We start from the raw sequence: 20633 nt of genomic DNA on the forward strand, positions 1-20633 counted from the left end.
AACAATTAGTTTTTTTCAGGGCAAGAGTCAAAGTGCTGGCCCAGGCAGACTGGTAAGTATTTCTCTGTAAGCTTTAATCACACAGCCAGCACAGGTATCCATAGCTAAGGTTAAATGGAGCAGACAGCCACAATATTTGCAGGTGATGGAGTACTGTCTCCGCTACTCATGCTATTTTGTATATAGGCCTCTTTTGCTGGAAAAGCAACCTATTTGCAATGACAGTGATCCCAAAGTCTATACAATACTACACCAGAGGATTAATCCCTTTACTCCTCAGTATTTTCTTGGCTGGATAATCTGGTTCTATTGAATTTCAGCCAGAGATTGCCCACATATTGCAAGACTGTTTCTCTTTTGACAAATAATGGCTGAGCTGTCTCTCTCTGATGTACTGCTGACTGAAAACCAGTCTCCTTCATACCCCATTATAGAATGAATTTACCTTCAATCCCAAAGTTAGTCAGCATGCATGCATGCAAAAAACCCCCCAAAAAAACAGCTACAAAAGAAAACCATTTAAGGACCTTATGGAGGATAAAGGCAAAAAAAAACCCCAAACAGATTCCGATTATCAACCCACAGCAATTGCATTAAAATGTGCGTCTGTGAGCCTTTCTTCAGCATTTCATAATTGTGGGTCCTGTGTAGTTTTTGATAGTTAAATGTGCAGAACCTAGCAAGTACATACCACGTGGTGACAGGTGGTCACTGTATCACATTCCAGCAATTGCACTGCTGTTAATTAACATAACAGTGCCCAGGACATTGCAACCAGATTCTGGTTTATGTTTCACCACTTCCCTCTCACATTTTGAGTCAAGACCGTAAGTGTCCGAGGCTTTTGCAAAAACCCCATTTTAGGGAGAATACATCACTCCTATTCCCTTTGTTCTGCCATGTAGCATTCCTCTTTTTTTCCTGCTGCTACTGAGGATCTGCAGTCACTGATCTGCACTGCTCATTATGGGTTCCCCAGACAGAGGTGATGCTCTGATGCACATGGCATAGGTGACCTTTGGGTCTGAGGTGTGGTTTGTGGTCTGTGCTACCATTGATCCAGGCAGCACCCAGCAGCTCTCTGGAGTGAGCACAGCCAGTCTGTCATGCCCATGGTCCATGGCCAGGCAGGGATGCCCTCTCACTGGCACCGCGGTTGTTTTCCATGTCCCATCAGCTCTGAACCTCTTCCTGCCCGGCTCCCCCAGTCCACCCTGAGTTACCCCTCAGCCAGGTCGCTCACAGGAATGGGAGCTGCTAGTGGCACCAGGACACAGTCTTCCTTAGGGACGTCAGGTCTGAAGGAACCCTGCTGAAGGGACAGGAGGCTGTGGGGGCCGGGGGCAGCTGAGGGGTGGTGGGCCTGAGGGGACTGAGAAGAAGTGGTGGGGATGAGGGGTCTGCGGTAGCTGGGGATGGCAGAGGCTGAAGGGCTGAAAGGCTGAGGGATGGCAGGGGCAGAGACCCGAGGACATTAGGGTGTGGGCTGGGGGCACTGAGGGGACACGATTAAACTGATGACATAAATCAAAAAGCATATTGTTCGCAGTATCTCAGTTGTGAAAAGAAACTGAGAGCCATTGTTTAAAGTATCATGAAGCATAAAAAAGTTTTCTTACCAAGGAGAGACGTTGCTTAACCAAGACAGCAGGCCAGGAGCCAACTTGTAAGTCATGTCCTCAGGTGGACTTGTGGCCATGAAAGGATAAAGTGCTGTGGGGGCCATCCCCCAGATAACCACCTGAGACCCTCTTGAGACGGTTGGGTTGTATACACATGCCCAACTATAACGTGCACAGCTTGTACATGTAAATGCGTTCTGAGAAAAGGAATGAAATTCTGGAACTGTGCTGGCATGTGTTAGGAGGGGTGGTGCCCCGTTCACCCAGCACTGAAATAAAGTGATTTCCAATACTGAAATTACAGTGTTAGAGAGTTGTATTCTTCCCGACCTTTCAGTGACGCTGAGGGCAGTGAGTTTGGCCCTGCGGGGACGGGAGGGCTCTGAGGGCACCGGGGGCTCTGAGGGCACCGGGGATGCGAGGCGCGGTCCGGGTGCCGAGGGTCGCGAGGCTGAGGGAGCCCGCGGGGTCGGCCCGACGCCGGCACGAGCTGCGCGTCGCGCGTCGGGCACGTGCCGGGGCACGGCGGGGGCGGCACCGCCCTCGCGCGGCGGCCGTTGTCGGCGGCGGGGCGTTGGGCGCGCGCCGCCGCGTGTCGCGACAGTTGCCGCCCGGCGCGATGGCGAAGCTGCCGCTGCCGGCTGGCTTCCGGCCCTCCTCCGCCGCCCCCTGGCCCCGCTCCCACCCTGTCATCCCCCGGCCCCGCACCTTCCCCATGAAGCTCTGGCTGCTGGTCAACAGCCCGTGCGTGCAGTCGGTGCGCTGGGACGCCCGCGGCGAAGGGCTATTCATCGACCAGGGCCTCTTCGAGCAGGAGCTGCTGAGCTTGGGACCCAGCGCCGCCGGGGAGGAGGAGCTTTTCAAAACCAAAAACTTCGGCAGCATCATCCGCCAGCTCAACCTATACGGGTTTCACAAGCTGATGGTGAGTCCGGCCATCAGCGCTGTCGTGTCCAGGCCGAGGCCGGCCACATCGGGGGGTGATACCAGCTACGCCGATGGGCCCCTGCACCACTTCTGGAACCCGCATTTTCGCTACGACCGCCCCGACCTCCTCGTGAAGATCAAGAGACTGACCAAGGCCAACAAGGAGAAGCTGGACGCTGGCCTGGAGGTGACCAGCCGCCTGCCCGACGACTTGCAGCACATTTCTGGAAGGGGATTTGCTGCTGTCGCCCATGTCCCTCGGCGAGGTCGGAAGGACCGGTGAGACGGGCGGGTTGCGGGTGGCCGGCCTGCGGGTGGCATGGGCTTAGAAAATTGGCACCGCCCTGGGGGCAGCGAGTCACCTGTCTTTGCTGGTGTCTGCTCTGTTCACACGGTGTAAGAAAAGGGTTGTTCTTCGGGAAGGTAGATCTGCTGCCAGTAAACACAGGGAATGTAATTGCAGACTGCTACAACTGTGCTGCCTATATATAAATACACAAATATCAATATATGTATTTGAATATCTATATACCTCTCACTGTGTAACTCACAGGTCCTGCTTGTATTATCTACAATGAATGACGTGGTTTGTATGTGTTTCAGTGTGCCTGTAGACTCCTAGCAAGGACCTGAAACTAATAAACACGCCAAATTGTCCATAGATAAAAGGCATCCTTTGGTATGTTTATAATCTTCATAATAAAAAAAAAGGTGCCCAAAACACAAGTTCAGTGTGCTTTGGAAATGAAGAGGCCAATCAAAAGAAAATACTGCAGCAGTTCTAGTTCTGCTTTTTGCATCTTGTTATTTTTAGCTGTGGGAAACCGTATACAACATAGAGAAGAATGGAAAGGAGAAAGGAAGACTTTGAGATCTACTTTAGGCACACACAAATTGAGTAATTTTCAATGTACTCAAGTTCAGGAAAAATGTTAATAGAAAAGTCAGTCATCTCAGTAAAATGTTGCTTGATGCCGTATGCTAAGAGCTATTATTCAGCATATACACAAATCATAGTTTTCTAAAATATGAATTGTTAAGTAACACTCATTCACATGAACTGAAAATATATGCATGGATACTTCATAAGCTTCAAAATCTTACCATTTCCTACAAATAATATTTCATCAGGCTCTCTCTCTCTTTTTTGTTTATTTTGTTTGAAATTAGCTTCTGATCTTATTTCACATCACTCACATTGCATAGCCTCTTGGCCATGTTGCTTTTCTGATAACACTAAGATATGCTAACCTGAGGCCTGCCTTAGATATCTGAAAGACCTTTTTCACCTTTCTTCCAAAGAAAAGTTCCCCAGCACAGGGTATCTCAAACAGTAGCACAATTACCTGGACCAAAACTGGGATGGCTGAAGATGGGCAGGATACTGATTGTGCAGCCCAGCCGAGACCAGTGTGACGGTTGGTGCCCTGCATTAGCACAAGGGGAAACAAATGAGCTAATCGAGATCATCCTAATTTTGGAATAGTGATGAGCTCAGAGAGCCTAATTTTTGTAAAGCTTGTGCAAAAGGCTGTGTCTAATTCACATAATGAAGGAAGCTATTTCCCTGCAATGCGTACAGACTTGCTGTGGCCAGTGCTGCCTCAGTGCTCTCTGCTCCACATGAATAGACAGTTCCTACCCAAATCGTCAGTCTGGGTTGTCATTTCTCTCCTGTAAAACCATTTTATAATAGTGAGGAGCAAATTAAACTAAGAGAAATAAAGACACAGCACCTCAAACCTGCAAGGCTTTTTTAGAGGTTTAAGTACACTACCCAAACAGGGACCTAACTCACAGCCTGAGTTGTCCTTCTACGAGTTTACTGTTGCAAATCACTGAGTCCTGGTGCTACCTAGGAATACCATGGGCCCTTCAGATCTCAGAGTTGCTGTGCCATATGTGGGAAGAAAAGCTGGAGCAACTTGTGTAAAACTTAATGTGTTCAGGGCAGATACTTTAAGAGAAGGTTCTGTGGCTTTTGCAATTCTGGGTTTCAGACTAGATGAGCATAACGCTGCTTTCTGGGCTCAGCTCCTCTGAACCAGAGCCAAAAATCATACGAGGTGTTTTAAATAAAGATTTAGATGTCTAGTTGTTGCAACATACAGTTCATTAGTTGTAAGTTACTGACTTATTTTGGGGTTTTTCCCCCCTATGTCCTCATAGTGGACATAAATGAAAAACTTCTGACCAACAGTCTTTCTATTCTTTCTACATTTTACCTTGAGTGCCCATGGCACACCCCTGCATGAAGAAGAATAATGAAATTATCATGAACCACAGTTTATGTGCCTCTGACATGGTGAAGCATTTAAACTGCATTCTTAAAGACTCTTTTGTGGGAGTCACTTAGATCTTAATGATAGTTAATGCAAACATATTTTCTAAGGTAGAGAGAAAGTGAAGGAATGGGAGCATTCCTCAATCTTTTAAAAAGCACACAAAAGAGAGTTGTCTAAAGAAAAATGCAAAATGACAAATGCTGCATACTGTCATCTCACCAAATACATATCATCTTACTTCGTGCTGCAAGTGAGAACAGCAACTGGCAAGTAGAAGCGTGTTTAAAAATAAAAACCACTAGTCTCCCAGAAGATTTTAAGTGTAATATTATCAATTAATCTTGGAAGCCCACTGTGTAGGGGACTGCTTACAGCCACAGGAAACACCTTCGCTGTCTGATTAGTGGGCAGAAGCATCATGACATGACAACAGCCACAACAGAATGAGCACAGCCAGTGCTAGGAGAGAGGTAGATACAATGGCCAGGCTCCAAAAACACCAGAAGACTGGGAAGGAAAGCATCTTCTAAAAATTGAGGCAAATCAGACACATACAAGAAGAAATGCTTATCTGAATTGAAAATAAATTTAAAGATACATTGGTGGCCCTACACTGTGTCTAGGACTGCAACTATCCAACAAAAGTTCTGCTCTGCCTCACTGTCTGCCACATATGGTGTGCCTCTTTTCCTGAAGCCAATGTCACTGTCAGTGCTGTGACATTCCTGTCTTTGATTCATCAAGTCCCTGTAATACTGCAGAGTGAGCAGAGTTCACTTTGGCCTGTCACCTGCTGTGGAACCAGGTTGCTTAGGGATGATGCAATGTCCCTGCCTCTTATTCCACATAATGAGATCCCACATAGTACTTCTCACTGCATATTGTAATGTGTTTATACTGCTGCTAAGTCAAACAGCATGGCATCTGTGTGGCAAACAAGTCGTGCTTGCCACTGATCTATGAAGATACTGAGAAGCAGACACACAATGGCTCATTCAGTGCCAAATTCAAGTTTTGTTGGCTGATTTAAATTACTTTCAGCTTCTTAAAGTCAGCCACTTCTGAGTAATAGTGTACCCTCAAACTAGAGATCTAAAAAAACCCTGGAGATCTAAAAGTAGGCTAATAGGTAAATAACCCAAGGGAGGGAGGGAGGGAGGGAGGGAGGGAGGGAGGGAGGGAGGGAGGGAGGGAGGGAGGGATGGATGGATGGATGGATGGATGGATGGATGGATGGATGGATGGATGGGAGAATGAATAGAATGTTTTCTTCATCTTTTCTCCATCCCTAACAGCATTATTCCAGCGCACTAAAGTCCTGTAAAAGCATACTCTCAAGAGACTTCTGCCAAAATGCAGGGGGAAGGAAGAAAAACTCTGAGACATTAGTCTATATTTTAAAAGAAAGGGATTGTTCTTTGGTGCCATTAACTGTTGCAGTTCCAATGATTTATTTATAAAAAGCTGAAAATCTAGCTTAAGAAAAATGAAAAGACTAGTGAGAGATTATAAAAAACAACTGGTGTGGCCAGAAAACTGTTACCAAACTTGCCAAGTTTAGAAAACCTAGATACCTAAGAGCATAAAACACTCAGGGTTTTTTTTTGTTTTTTCATGAGGCAGTCATAGTATTGCCCTGCAAACATTATTTAATCTGTATTCTGTATTTGAATTAAGACATTTACAAACCCTAAACTAGCTAGTGTACAATATACACTGTTTCAGGTTTTCTACCTCCCAGGAGCAAGAATCAAAAGGTAGGCAGTAAGTGCTTATAGATAAAGAACTTGACTCTTTGGTAATCTTTGTGCAGGACATTTCCAGTGGCCGAGCTGATGTGTGGTCATCCATTCTCTCTGGAAAAAAGAGACGTAAGTTGGATAAGCAACAAGACAGAAAGACAAGGGAGGTCAGGAGGAGTTTATCAGGCCTGCAGAGGAAGAAGCAGGGACATACCTGCACACCACACCGTAAAGGAGCAGAAGCAAAACTCTCACCTGGATGTCTGTTACAGGCAAAGCTTCTTAGTTTAGACAAATTGCCAGCATGGATAAGAGCAACATGACGAAACATCCTTAAGTGCCAGAGAAGAAGTTGGTATGTACCCAACTTATTGAACAGCCTGTTGGTGACCTATCTGCTGCAGGTCCATTTGTCATAGGCAGACTTACAGCAGAGAATGGTGCTTGAAAATGGTCTCTGACATTTTGGCTCTACTTGAGGTCAGTGGTCTAAATGCTACCAGCCTCAAAAAGGTTTAATTCTCACCTTCAACCTGTAAACAATTTATAAATCATTTATTAAATACAACTCTTTAAATTGTTGGACTGCTTAGTGTTTTCATGGCCATGTGTGCATGACATTAATAAAAGTGCCATGGAATCCAGCTGGTGGAAGGAATATAACTATGTCATGGTGTTCCTGATGACAAAAGGAGAATAGACTGTCCCCAAGAGTTGACCGTCCCACTTGAAAATAAAGCATAATGACGCGGTCATTTATTTTATGAAATGTAAAAATCACAACAGCGGGTTTTGTTTCTGAGGAACACATTTGAAATTCCAAATTGGAATTTGGAATTGTCCATTAGCTTTAAATCAATACTGTTTAGCATCTTGATCAATATTTCAAATAATTCTATTGAAATCGTGACATTTTTTTTCCTTTATTCATTAGTATCCACCACTGGACTGCATAGATCTCATTTCTGTTGGTGCTTTTTCTTCAATTATGTGAATTTTCTGTTATTGCACCTGTGATACCTTAGTGTAATTTAGTTAACTATTGTCTTTATTTATAAATCTGTCATTACATTTATTTATCAGCATTATGAGTAGAAAAATAAAGGATAAATACTCATAACTAACAGAATGGGAACAGAAAGCCATTTTTAACCACACTTCTTAATGGTTCTGTAAAGCAGTGCAACAAGTAAAGTTTAAAGGTGACATATGAGGAAAGCCACCTCTATTGGACATTTTATCTGTTTTACTGCAAACATTTGATTATGTCCAGCCCCTACACTAAAATAATATCATTACAAATTGCAAAGTCAACTTCTGAGAATTTGAAGGCATCTTGAAATTTGTACAGTGAAAGTTTGCATTCAAGAAAAACACTGGAAGAAAAATCCATCTGACTGCTTAAAGAAGCCTAAAGAAATCACAGTAAGGAAAATAGCTCGTGATCACCTTTGCCAGAACTGGATACAGATTGGAAGGCAGTAGGCCACTGCCATACCGTGTTGGAGCAGAATATGAGTGGGAAGGGACATTTTATCTATGGGGTTTAAAGATATTTATGAGAAGAAGAATAGAGAGCATTTGGAATCCCCAGTCTGTGTATACAGCCATAGAACACAAAACAAAGAGCTTTCCAGAACAAAAAGTTTAATATTTTTCAAGCAACTAAAAATTAAGTCTTATAATACCAAGTACATTGTAAATTTACTCCATTGCCGAAGCTGTTAGTTGCACAGTAACACTAGTGAAGTCCTAACCCGGAGCAGAGGTCACAAAGGCTCTGAATCAACAGGCAGAAAGGCATACACATATTGAGAGCTGTTGTCCTGTAATCGAAAGACGGAAGACAGAATAAGACATCAAGGGTGCTGTGAGGAGCCAATTTAGTTTTGTTACGCCTCAATAACGGATGTCAGAGGCACATGGGGGAGAGGTTGCACATGTGCCATGTGCAGCAGGCATTTAGAAGAAGCCTTGTCTGAACTTTCTGTGGCAACACCTTGCATGGGACCGGCAGAAGGAGACGCTGAACTCCCTGGAGGGGCTTCTCCAATCAGATGGTGAAAGGTTGGATTGGGCCAGTGGTCGCTTGTCAGCAGAAAGGCTTTGGGGGGCACCGGAGTGTAAACGGCAACTTTGTAACCATCGCCCGCGGCTTTTCGAAACTTGCCCTTTGAGTGTGGGTCTTTGGCTTGTGGCTTTTTGAGTCTATGCTTTTGCGGCTTGGCTTTTTGAGGCTTGCTTTTCAAAACTTGCTTTTGAGTCGGGGCTTTTTGTGTCTTATGCTTTTTGCCCCAGCCCCAGCCTTTCTTTTGGTTCTGCTCTCGACGGCTTTTGCTCGCCCCCGCGCCTATGCTGCCTCCCTGTGTCCCTGACCAATGCCCTGCCCTTCCTGTTTCTCTGCATCCCTGCTTTGGCCCCCTGCGTCCAACCGTGCCGCCCCAATGCAATCGATGGCCGGGGGAGCTGTGCCTCTCCCAGAGCTGCGCGGGCTCGTTCAGCCCCGGCCCGTGCACGGGCAGGCAGCCAGCACACCCCCGCCGCTTGGACAGCACTTCCCTGGCTTGCTGGTGGTAACGCCCTCTTTTTCCTGTCTTCTTTCATTCTCTCCCCTCTCCCCCATTCCTGCTCCACTTTGTTTCCTCCTTTTCTGTCTCTTCTAGCCCTCTTTCGTTTGGGCAACTCCTTTTCCTTTTTCCCCTTTTCCTTTTCCTTTTCCTTTTCCTTTTCCTTTTCCTTTTCCTTTTCCTTTTTCCTTTTCCCTTTTTCCTTTTCCTTTTCCTTTTCCTTTTCCTTTTCCTTTTCCTTTTCCTTTTCCTTTTCCTTTTCCTTTTCCTTTTCCTTTTCCTTTTCCTTTTCATTTTAATTTTCCTTCCAATATACAGTTCACACGCATAACGTTTGCCTCTTTTGGCTTAATTTCATTCCTGACCATCCATTACTAGAACTTCTCGCAGTTACCCACAGTGGAACACAACAGGTGCCCCAGGTGGGTTGGGGCTGAGGGCTATGCTGCAGATACTGACAGGGCCATGGGTGTCTAGATGCTGCAGACCCCAAGACTACAGCCCATGGACCACATGGACTTCAAGGAGGAGCTGTGCAAGTTCCACTTTAAGAGCTTCAGTTGTGAGGGCAAGCTCAGCAAGTGGGATTTTTACAGCCACCTCAAGGACTGCTGAGGTTATGGGGGGAACTGTTCTACCTCCCACTATGGCTGACCTCAGGGGACAGGAGTGACTTCATCTTAATCCTGAAGCTTGGAGGGTGGGAAGTGTTTCCTCAGTATGGGAATGCATCTTGGTTTTGTCTTGTTTATTATGATTGTGTTTTTTACATGAAAGTAAAGTAAAAAGGTAAGTAGAACTCCTTCTGGAGAGAGAACAAGCCTGGATCCTGACCTGTACTACAGCACAATGCTGTACTACAACACAATGCTGGCTCCTGGGGGTGGATGGTCTCTGATCTAGGATTGTAAGGAAAATGCCAGGCTGGAAGAGTGTGTAGGCTTGAGAGATGGGAGACCAGTTGGCCTGGGAGAGGGCTGGAGTGATTACTTTTCTGCAGACCTGGAGACACCTTCAGGGGATGGTGGCTGATGCAGGGACAGGTGTTGCAAATGTTGGTCCACTGACTGCTGCCTTTGTGTGGTGGGATGGCAGCAGCATGTCCTTGAACACCCCACTCCATGAGAACCATCTTCCTGTGGATGCTGGGTTTGGTGGGACTTTGGGAACAATGACTAACCCACATTGCCTCAGACTGTGCTGTGGTGACAGCCTCTCTCCATGGGACAAACAGGGTAATGACTTCTTTTATGGGGGATGGCTGGGCTCATCAGGACCCTCAGGTCTGTGACACCTCATCCTTCTCTCTGGGATACCCCTCTTTGGGACCAGAGAGGGGACTCCTGAGCTTTGCTGGAGCCCCAGGGCTGTGACAACCTCCACCTTTGGGGAAACAGGGCTTGGTGGGACCCTCAGGGCCATGGGACTCCAGCACTCCTGCCAACCCTGTCCCCTCAATAGATGTGGTCACCCTGTCCCTGAAAGGGATGCAGGTCCGTAGCATGAGGGTTCCCCCTTCTGTCCCAGGCAAGCGCCCTCCCAGTGCCAACTGCTTCAGTCATCCTTGGTGTGCCTGTCCTTCCTGCAACTTCCTCAGCTCCCTGCTGAGTCAATGCCATTCCAAGATACTCAAGAGGCAGCTTGTCCAGCTGCCACCCAAAGACCCATTCCCTGGGTAGCCTGTTTTTCAGTTTGCTGGCATTTGCTTTCACTTTGGTTTGTGTCCCCAAAGAGAATCCATCATTGTCTGAAATCACTCTGCAGCACCTGGACTTCCTACCTGCTCCTTTCCCTGCACCTCCTAAACCCCAACACCCACATCCTTCTCTATCTTGTTGCCAAGATTTCCCTTCTGGAAACAGGATTAGTAAAAGTAGGAAAGATTAAATTATCTAAATTACCTAAATTACCTTTTGAGATCACAACAATCTCAAAATACTCTGCTTCCCTGATGTCATTCCATAACATCATTCCCTTTGGCTAGAAATTGGCTAGAAATTTGGCTAGAAAAGATTTTTTTTTTTTAATTTTTTTTTTTTTCATTTTAATGTTTATTACTATTTAGATAGGAGGAAATGTGAACTGTTGTAAGTTTTAGTCATAATTATGATTCATAGAATCATAAAATGACTTGGGTAGGAAGGGAGCCATCTAGTCCACCCCCACTTCCACTAGACCAGGTTGCTCAAAGGCTCATCCATCGTGGCCTTGAATGCTTTCAGGATTGGGACATCCACAGCTTCTGTTGGCAACCTGTTCCAATGCCTCACCACCTTCACAGTAAAGAACTTCTTCCTAATGTCTAATCTAGACCTACTCTGTTTTAGTTTAAAGGCCTCACCCTTGACAATATTACAAGGTATCATCACATCTCCACTGTAAGGATACAAGACAAGGATACAATATCATAGCTGCTGAATTGTTAAAGTCTACTACTGGCAAATTTTCAGATGACACCAAGTTGGAGTGGAGTGTTGATCTGCTGGAGCATAGTAGGGCTCTGCAGAAGGACCTGGACAGGCTGGATGGATGAACCAAATCTGCTGGTGACAGCAGCTGAACATGAGCCAGCAGTGCCCAGGTGGCCAAGAAGGCCAATGGTATCTTGGCCTGTGCCAGCAATAGTGTGGCCAGCAGGAGCAGGGTAGGGATTGTCTGTCCCCCTGTACTTGCCATTGGTGAAGCTGTGCCTCAAATCCTGTGTTCAGTTCTGGGCCCCTCATTTTAGGAAGGACGCTGAGGTGCTGGAGCATGTCCACAGAAGATCAAACAGGGCTGGTGAAGGGTCTGGAGCATGAGTGCTATGCGAAGCTGAGGGAGCTGAGGTTGTTCAGGAGACTCAGGGGAGACCTCATCCCTCTCAACAATTCCCTGAAGGGAGAGTGTAGCCAAATGAGTGTTGGGCTCTTCTCCGAGGCAACCAGTGACAGGATAAGATGACGCAGTCTTACGCTGTGCCAGGGGAGGTTTAGTTTATGAAGGGAGGATATTAGGAGGCATTTCTTCCCAGAAAGGGTGATTTGGCATCAAAATGGGCTGCCCAGGGATATGGGGGAGTCACCATCCATGGAAGTGTTTAAGGAAAGACTGGGTATGGCAGTTAGTACTATTGTCTAGTGGACAAAGTGGTGTTTATTTATAGGTTGGAGTCGATCTCAAAGGTCTATTCCAACCTAGTCAATTCTGTGATTCTCTGAAGATGGGAGTAGAAAAGATAGTTATCAGGGACCATACCTGCAACCGATGTGCAAAGACATTCAAATTAATTACTGGACAGTAGAATACTCCATAGCATCCTGCTATTGGTAAAGATCCATCATAAGGAAACAAGGTCAACATAGTTTTAGAAAAAGAAGCTAACATAACATGAACATAGGACATTTCAGAAAGGAAAATGGGTGTCAGTACACAAGTGCTAAATACAGTTTTTCTGTACAAGGAAGATTTGATCCAGGGATGTTTTTCATGTTATTGTCTTGTTCTGTGCTAAATGACAGCTTGTCATTTCAGAAACAAGACACTTTCCTTAAAACGTATCTCATTATTGATTTTACTATGAATTTCTTATCTCCTTACTCTATGCCTTTATTCTTAACTATTTTCTTGCTCTGTATCACCATTCACATGTCAACAGAGCACATTACTCCTCATCCCTGCCATTTGCTATATGCCTTTACCAAAAGCACTGTAAACTTAGAGGCTTCTTTTGATACTGGTTATGCAGTGAAAGCGTATAGGAATCTCAGATTGCAAATATATCATGACACAAAATAGTCCAGAGCAAACTACTTGAACATGTTTATTATCAGTGTGGGTTACTGAAGGACATAGCATGTTTTGTTTGTTTTCAGGTTTTTTTCTTTAAAACATGGTAGTTTTGCACCTGAAATTAATCATATTTTAAGTTCCAGTTCTGAATTCTCACTGTTCACTGTTGCAAGAACAGATAATTCATGTATTGCATTTATCCTAGCTTTGGCTGGGATTTTATTCCCAGCATCTAGTGCTGTGTTTTGTCCTGCTGCTAAGTATATATAATGATGCCTTAGAAAGGCAATTCAGAGGCTTGTCCAAGAACACAGGCAAATGTAGTGTGAGAGAAAAAAATAATGTCTTACTGCACTCATGCTCCCTCTTTAACCCTTCTTATGATTCAGGTCTGGTTGTTTAAATTAACAATATTTAGTAGAGACCATGCTTGTAAGTAAGATTTCCTAAAGAAATTGGGGAAAGAATTATTTTTGAAAAATGCCATAAAAGAACAGTGGATAAAGAAAATATCTAATATTACTAGCACAGTAATATTAATAATATCTAATATTGCTAACACAGTGCCCAGGGGTTCAAATTACAACAGTAAAGCATATAATTACATATTGTTCCTCATGTCCAACAGAAATGACATTATATAAGTATATAATATAAGAAAATGTACTGTAGGGAGCACATGAAAATCATCAAGCTTCAAGGAACAATAATTTCTAGCAAGTGAATGATTTCTTAGTAGTTTTAGTCTGCAACTTACTGTTTAGTTTTTGTTTTCAAAAAAGAAAAATGTATGAAGTGTGGCCATTGTCTCCTGTAGTAATAAGATATGCTCAAAAAGATGTGCAAGAAGTGTTTATAGCATAAATGCAGTTCCTTATGGAAAATGCAGTCTGGCATCACTCTTGCTATGGATTTTGCATTATAGAGGCATCTCAGTAATACTGCTGGATAATGGTAGCTTGTGGCTTCTCTGAATAGATTATTAATTTTTTTTCCTGCTTGAAGTTTTCCATCCATATACTGCAATAAAAATGTTGGAGCAATAATGTCAACCTACTTGAGGAAAACTTATTGTCATCATGTTTTTTCACAACTCACACTGCATATATTTATGAGACTGAAAAGAAGGTGAGAGCTGCTACAAAATGCAAGCTCTTGAGAAGGTCTTAGTCATAATTTTCCTAAAGGAATTTTCTTTTTCAGTGCATAGATAACCAATAGCAATGAAAATTCAGTGCAATTCAGCCCTAGAGTTCTTATATTACCAGAGTTAATATTTTACTTAAGAACCACTAGTTATGATATTATTACCATAATAATGGCAATTTGTTACTCATTCTGTGTTTCATAACAATAACAAGGAATTCTCACCTTGGCTAATATACGATGAGACTACTTGAGATGGATAAACTTTACCTGGCTGGTATGATAATTCATATTTGGAACATCAGAGCTGAATAGTGTTGTTCAGAGAGCTGATAGCTCTGAACTATTTGTTAGGTATAGCTCTGCTTCCTCAAGGACAAAATTGTGCATGTGTGCATTCTGAAGAGCCAGATACACCAACACAGACACAGAGACTTACACAGTTACCATGAACAGCAAATCAAGTTGACATAGACAGAGCAATGCCTTTACTAGCACCCAAGTATCCATAACCACCCCCTTCATGAACATGAACACAGTCCAGTCCTTTTCTGCCTTTCCAGGTGATCTGATGAACACATCTTCACTCCCTATATTAATAAGCACAGCATGGTCCCCAAATAACAGTATAGAAATTAATTGAAATTTATCCATGTACTGTTTGTGGCTGGATGTCAAGTTCCTTCCCCAGTCCTCAGTGCAAAGCTTGGGTCTTTCTACAAACCATGTCTCCTTGGTCATAAAAGTCACTTCTTCCCCAGTGCACTCCACACACACAAACACAGAAGGATCCCACCAGATGGCAGCCTAAGACATTATGGACCTCCAACTGCTGTTTCTTAGATCTGTAGGTCCCCCGTTGCTCTGTCACCTGTGTTCCCTTCTTCTGCTTCACCCCTGCCCTCCTCTCTGACCAAGCACAGTTTCAGTCTTTAGACGGACTCTTTTCTATTGTGCCTGATGTCTGTCCTCAGCCTAATTTTGCGCATACCAGGTGTGGAAATCTTTGCCTTGTATGGGAGACTGAAAACACCATTAAGAGTGAAATCAGGAAACTTTATTTCCACAGCTAAATTCAGATTCAGGATTTGTGTGCACACAGAGGAGAAGCATGATCAGGATAGAGCAGGCCTTAGGCACTGAGGCTGCCTTTGGATCAACAGGTGTTGCCCCAGAAGAAAATGATCATGGTTCACTGCAGCCTGCACTGGATCCTATTCATCCTTCTTCTCTTGCCAGTGTTCTCCTTGGGACCTGAAGGAGCTCATGCACCTGAGTAAAAAATTCAACCAGTTTCTGCATTGAAAATGGGGAGGAGTTAAACTCGTCCAATGCTGGTGGTGTTTGCCTTGGCTTCTGAGGGGGGTTTATGGCAGGCATAGAATGTCTTGATGCCCTTTTGTCTAGCTGCGGGTCTATCTGGACCAGGATCCAGTCATAGAAGTGCTGAACAGAGGTGTAGACTCCAGGCTGGTTTGCTCTCTCACAACCTTTTCCCCAGCTGGTCACACCAACAAGCCAGAAGAAGGCAGCATTGTTATCTTTGCACACCAAAGGAGCACCAATGTCAGCCTGCATTGGAACAAGAGGGGAATAAGGTAATGTTGGGTGGCTTCTGTCAGCACTAGAGCTATATCCTTCTCCCTCACAGCCCATGACAGAGCTGTATTCTTGGTAGAGAAGGTCTCAGCTCAGGTGCTGGAGCCTCCAGAACTTTGGCTGGGTGCAGGTCAGGGGCTTGTATGGCAGGACTGTCTCTCATCTCTGCACAGTGATCCTGGATGTGCAAAGGATGGATATTCCAGGGTTGACATCTGGACCTCTAGACTGCCAAGAGCACTAGATGTGCTTTCTGGGTGTAATGCCAGGCCTCTGGGACAATAGGGGCACTGGGCAAGGACCTGCAAATGGGGAAGGGGAGGGAAGCCTTAAGAGTGGTGGGCAGCCGGGGCTGGGAGGGTGACTGGCCAGGCAAAGCAGGCCCTGGGCTGTGTTGGGGTGGTGCTGCTCAGGCTGCCTGCACTGCTGGGGGCTGAGTGGCTTGTCTCACACTCCTACCTGGCAGGGGTCAATGCCACCCTCTGGGTAACCAGCACAGAGGTTTTGAGTGTGGATGGCCCCTGTGTACCAGAGGCTGCTGTTACAGAGCTGGGCACCAATGAGGTGGACCTTGGCCTCCTGCAGGACATCGCTTGCCCTTTGAGCTGTGAGCACAGAAAGAAATGAGCATACAGCAGTTTCTTGGCCATTCCTCTCCCCTGTTGGGGGGTGAAGCTCTTCCCTAGGGCTTCCCTGGGGTTCCCTAGGCAAATACCATGTTGCTCTGCTTTTCCCCTTCTATCTGGCTTTGGGGAATGGTCCAGGACTGCCTCTCCAGAGGCAGACAGCCTTCAGTCTGACTCTGGCTTTGGCCTCTGCTGTTGGGAAGCCCAGCCCATCTCCCTGGTGTGCCAAGTTTGCCCTCAGAGCACGTGTCCTTTTTGGAAACTCACCTCTTGTAGTGGTAGAACCCCAGCCAGCAATGTAACAGGTTTTCAGCTCTGACACTTTCAGTGTGGTGTTGGGCACACAGCCCAGCTGTACGTAGCGGCTGCATACGATGGGCTGGTCCAGTTTCAGCAAAGCAATGTCATTCAACTGCTCACCAGGAGTATAGTGTTCATGAACCCGTACCTGCTGAATCTGGCGCACTTGCACCTCAGGGCCCAGCTGAGTCAACCGGGTGGCCCCAGTCACCACGTGCCACATGTTGCTGTTCCTAAGAAGCATGTGGAGAAAGAGGTGAGAGGGAGCAGAGCCATGTGCTGCAGCAGCACAAGAGTTCCCTGTCCTCTGCTTTCAAGTCAGAGGAGAAAGCAGTACATATGACAGTCCTAAGTCACGCCTAAACATGACTTATGCTCTGATAATGTTCATCTAAGGCTTCTAGGAAGCAGTGGCAAGAGCGCAGAATGTTCTGAGTAGACTCTCAGCTGCGGTCTGCAATGCCCAGGTATTGCGCATATTGCAGGGAAACAGAATGGGAGTAGCCATGGTGCCGCCAGCAGGGTACCTGCCGGTGTTGTGGAGATATACCTGTTCTCTGCTGCTCCCTACCTGGCATTGATGAAGCAGTGGGCAGCTGTAACGACCCACTCTGTGCTGATGAGGGACCCTCCACAGATATGCCCTGTGCCTGGTTCCTGGGGATCCTGGATGCTGACAATCCCGGCCCAGGCTCCTGGCTGGACAGCTGTGCCACTGACAGTGTGCAGTTTGCTATGGTCTGGAGCCACGGGGTCATAGTCATAAGCCATGGGGCCATGGAAAGCAGACATGGGCCAGAGACCACAGATCCCTCTGTAAACAGAAAGTCATTGCTTGATGGCTTGCTGCTGCCCAAGTTGAAGGAGTGAACTTCCCTCCCCATATAGCATTATTTGCATGGACAGCAGAGCCAGGGAATCCCATGAAGCATGTGTCCGTCCAACCCTATTTCTGCTTGAGGCTCATGGACAAGTTGTGCAGCAGCCTGGGTACTGTCAAGGAACTGAAGTTCCTGCATGGGGCTCACAAAACTGTAGTGTGGACAGAGGGGACAGGGAAAACCCCTCAAATGTTGTTCAAACTGCCTCCAAGAGCCTGAGGCCACTTACCCACAGGTGTGCCATGTGCTGAGCACAGACCTGCACATGGCCAGCAAGACAAGGAGGCACAGCAAATTCATCACATGCTAATTCATACATGCCAGTGGCATGTATCAGCTGTGAGGAGTGGAGGGCTCATTCAGTGCAGCCGCCAACTATTGCCTGCAGTACCTTTGGCCCCAGGGCTGATGTCACAGAGCAGCTGGTTCAGTGTTTTGGGCACAGTGGCTGTAGAGGGTGGGCAACATAGAGTCATAGAGTCATAGAATCATAGACTGGTTTGGGTTGGAAGGAACTTTAAAGATTATCTGGTTCCAACTCCCCTGCCTGCCTGAATACCTTACTCCAGAGCAGGATGCTTAAAACCCCATCCTGTCTGGCCTTGAACACTTACAGGGACAGAACAGCTTCTTTTGACAGCCTGTGCCAGTGCCTCAACACCCATGAAAGTTACATGCAGGAGGAGAGGCAGAAGCTGGAGCTAGACATTCCTGATAGGCCCTGGTGAATGCTCTGCTGGCAGGATGAGGGTGTGCAGGCCTTGTGGCAGGCAGCAGCATTTGGCTTCCAGCACTGCCTGCTATAAGCTCAGAGGAACATACCCCATCGGGCATCACAGCCTCTTTGGAAAGTTCACTGACACCTTGCTCTCTGTATCAGTTTGCCACCAGAGCCTTCCCAAAAAACATTCAACAGAGAGCAGTATGCATGTGTTTGGGTGCTGAGGATCCTATCCAGTTACAGCTGTGTTGGATAAGCAACCTGCACAAAGCACAGTGAAACACAGATGCAGCACAGTCCATGCTGGCCATGCCAGCTACAGTAACACCATCTGGCAGACTCCACATCCTTTCTGTCTATGGCTGCTATTGCTGTTCTGGGCCCGCACTGACAAGGACAGTTTTGGCACCTGGGGTGTGTAGCCATGGACATGCAATTTGAAGTTGTAGACAGGGAAGGATGGTCCTGCTCTCAGCCTCACATGCCAATCTCCATGGCTTTGGTAAATCCCATACCAGTCTCACCTACCCATCTGGCTGAGAGTGCAGGTACTGCTGGAGTGCTGGACAGTCACAGTAGAGAAGTGACAGTTAATTGTATTTGTGCAGACATGGTTATTTTGTATTAGCAGTGGTTGCTTATATAAGTCAAAATTCTATATAGGCTGTGTGTCAAAGAGCTAAAGAGAAAAGCTTTATATAACTTCAGTAATGATTTAGTGCTGTGACAAAATAGTTGACATTTACTTACATGAACTAATGTGTACTTATTCTTTGCTGTTTCCTGTTGTTATGTATGACTGCAGCAGTCAGCAGTATGCCAAGATGCACTCTGCTAAGTACATAAACTGGCGTTGGAAATGAAGGACACATCCTTTCTGTTTTAAATACAAAGAGAGAGAGAAAAAAAAAAGTCTACCTGCTGCAATCCATTCCAGCTGAGCAGGCACCTTAATTAGGTGTTTACAGATGCATGTTTTGGAAGTAAAACTGTTAATTACAGATTAAAACAAGCAGGAGTAAGGAGCCATCAATTCTTCCAAAAGAAGAAGAAGAAAAAAAGAGGATTTATAAGTAACACAGGCTTTGCTCTGTTCTCATTCTTAATGCTGTATTTGGCATAAAAATATGCAAATATTGCTGCTGGAATTGGTTTTTTTCTGGAAGTACCCATGGAAAATGCATTGTTTCCTGTTTTGTATTTTGGACTCAGACCTATATGAAAATTCCATAGTAATGCTACAAAACAAATACCCGTGGAGTATGATGAAAATGAATTCATTTTCATTGGCATATCAAAAGTGCAGCACTACGAAATACCAATTTCCTTGGATTTGACCTGTGACATTGACAGTGCCTAGGTTGCTTATGTTTTTGGTTTGTCTAATATTGGTCTCAAATCTAAAAGGTTTTTGTGAGAATAATCATGACCAAGTTTACTGGTTTTCTAAAATTTCTGTACTTATTCTCAGCACATTCATTGCATGAATGACTTTAAAGATGATACAAGTCTACTTATTTACAATCAGAAGAACTCTTTAGTAAGTTTTGAAGCAACAAAAAAAGTAGAAATCACTTTCAGAGTGATTTCTTACACTCATTTGTAAGAAAGCAGCAAGTAAAATGTTCAATTTGTGCATTACATCTAGACAAACCCTAAGTTATACAAAGTGCTATTCTAGTTTGAAAATTGAATGTAAAGGATAACCATATGTTTTCATAGTTGCTAGCCAATCAACCATATTAAGTTCAATAATGTTGGCTACTGTTCTTATATACATTTGCTCTTAGAGTGCTTGGTTGTGAAATCCTGCCACAGCAAACAAACTGTATTTAATAGGCTCTCCTTGTGAGGCTTCATTAAGTTTTCTTTAGTTGATTCTTCTCCATTCAGCCCCTGCCCTCCCATAGCAATTATCAGAACTCCAAAAGAAAAGGCAAATACTTCCCAAGTGAAATATATATAGATATAGATATAGATATAGATATAGATATAGATATAGAAAGAAAGAAAGAAAGAAAGAAAGAAAGAAAGAAAGAAAGAAAGAAAGAAAGAAAGAAAGAAAGAAAGAAAGAAAGAAAGAAAGAAAGAAAGAAAGAAAGAAAGAAAGAAAGAAAGAAAGAAAGAAAGAAAGAAAGAAAGAAAGAAAGAAAGAAAGAAAGAAAGAAAGAAAGAAAGAAAGAAAGAAAGAAAGAAAGAAAGAAAGAAAGAAAGAAAGAAAGAAAGAAAGAAAGAAAGAAAGAAAGAAAGAAAGAAAGAAAGAAAGAAAGAAAGAAAGAAAGAAAGAAAGAAAGAAAGAAAGAAAGAAAGAAAGAAAGAAAGAAAGAAAGAAAGAAAGAAAGAAAGAAAGAAAGAAAGAAAGAAAGAAGGAAGAAAAGGCTTATTCAATAGCAGGAGATAACTTTCAGAGCATTTGTAAGGCTTTAAAAACTTACAGGTTTTAAACTAG

At 44.7% G+C, this 20633-nt stretch overlaps 2 protein-coding genes across 2 annotated transcripts; one reads left to right on the top strand and one right to left on the bottom strand.

The window, feature by feature from the left end:
* Window positions 1-2107: 2107 nt before the first annotated feature.
* On the top strand, window positions 2108-9471 carry LOC111940673 (heat shock factor protein 5-like). Its single transcript, XM_023943485.2, has 2 exons — window positions 2108-2828; window positions 6648-9471. Exons 1-2 carry the CDS (start codon window positions 2242-2244, stop codon window positions 6865-6867), a joined length of 807 nt encoding a protein of 268 aa, XP_023799253.2. The 5' UTR covers window positions 2108-2241; the 3' UTR covers window positions 6868-9471.
* A 5621-nt stretch (window positions 9472-15092) lies between these two features.
* LOC111940691 (acrosin-like) lies at window positions 15093-17876 on the bottom strand. Its single transcript, XM_023943509.2, has 5 exons — window positions 17693-17876; window positions 17154-17396; window positions 16550-16815; window positions 16116-16261; window positions 15093-15629 (listed from the first exon to the last, which is right to left on the bottom strand). The coding sequence occupies exons 1-5, from the start codon at window positions 17761-17763 to the stop codon at window positions 15276-15278; spliced, it is 1080 nt and encodes a 359-aa protein (XP_023799277.2). The 5' UTR covers window positions 17764-17876; the 3' UTR covers window positions 15093-15275.
* Window positions 17877-20633: the final 2757 nt, after the last annotated feature.

Source organism: Cyanistes caeruleus, chromosome Z (assembly GCF_971803275.1).
Source record: "Cyanistes caeruleus chromosome Z, bCyaCae1.hap1.1, whole genome shotgun sequence".
Lineage (NCBI taxonomy): Eukaryota > Metazoa > Chordata > Aves > Passeriformes > Paridae > Cyanistes > Cyanistes caeruleus.

Excerpts from the sequence above, each read along its gene's own strand:
- LOC111940673 (XM_023943485.2), top strand. The coding sequence starts at position 2,242 with ATGGCGAAGCTGCCGCTGCCGGCTGGCTTCCGGCCCTCCTCCGCCGCC. Across the intron at positions 2,829-6,647 it reads CGGCGAGGTCGGAAGGACCG|GACATTTCCAGTGGCCGAGC; the intron begins GTGAGACGGGCG and ends ATCTTTGTGCAG.
- LOC111940691 (XM_023943509.2), bottom strand. The coding sequence starts at position 17,763 with ATGAATTTGCTGTGCCTCCTTGTCTTGCTGGCCATGTGCAGGTCTGTG. Across the intron at positions 16,816-17,153 it reads CACTGCTTCATCAATGCCAG|GAACAGCAACATGTGGCACG; the intron begins GTAGGGAGCAGC and ends CATGCTTCTTAG. Across the intron at positions 15,630-16,115 it reads GTGGCATTGACCCCTGCCAG|GCTGACATTGGTGCTCCTTT; the intron begins GTAGGAGTGTGA and ends GTTCCAATGCAG.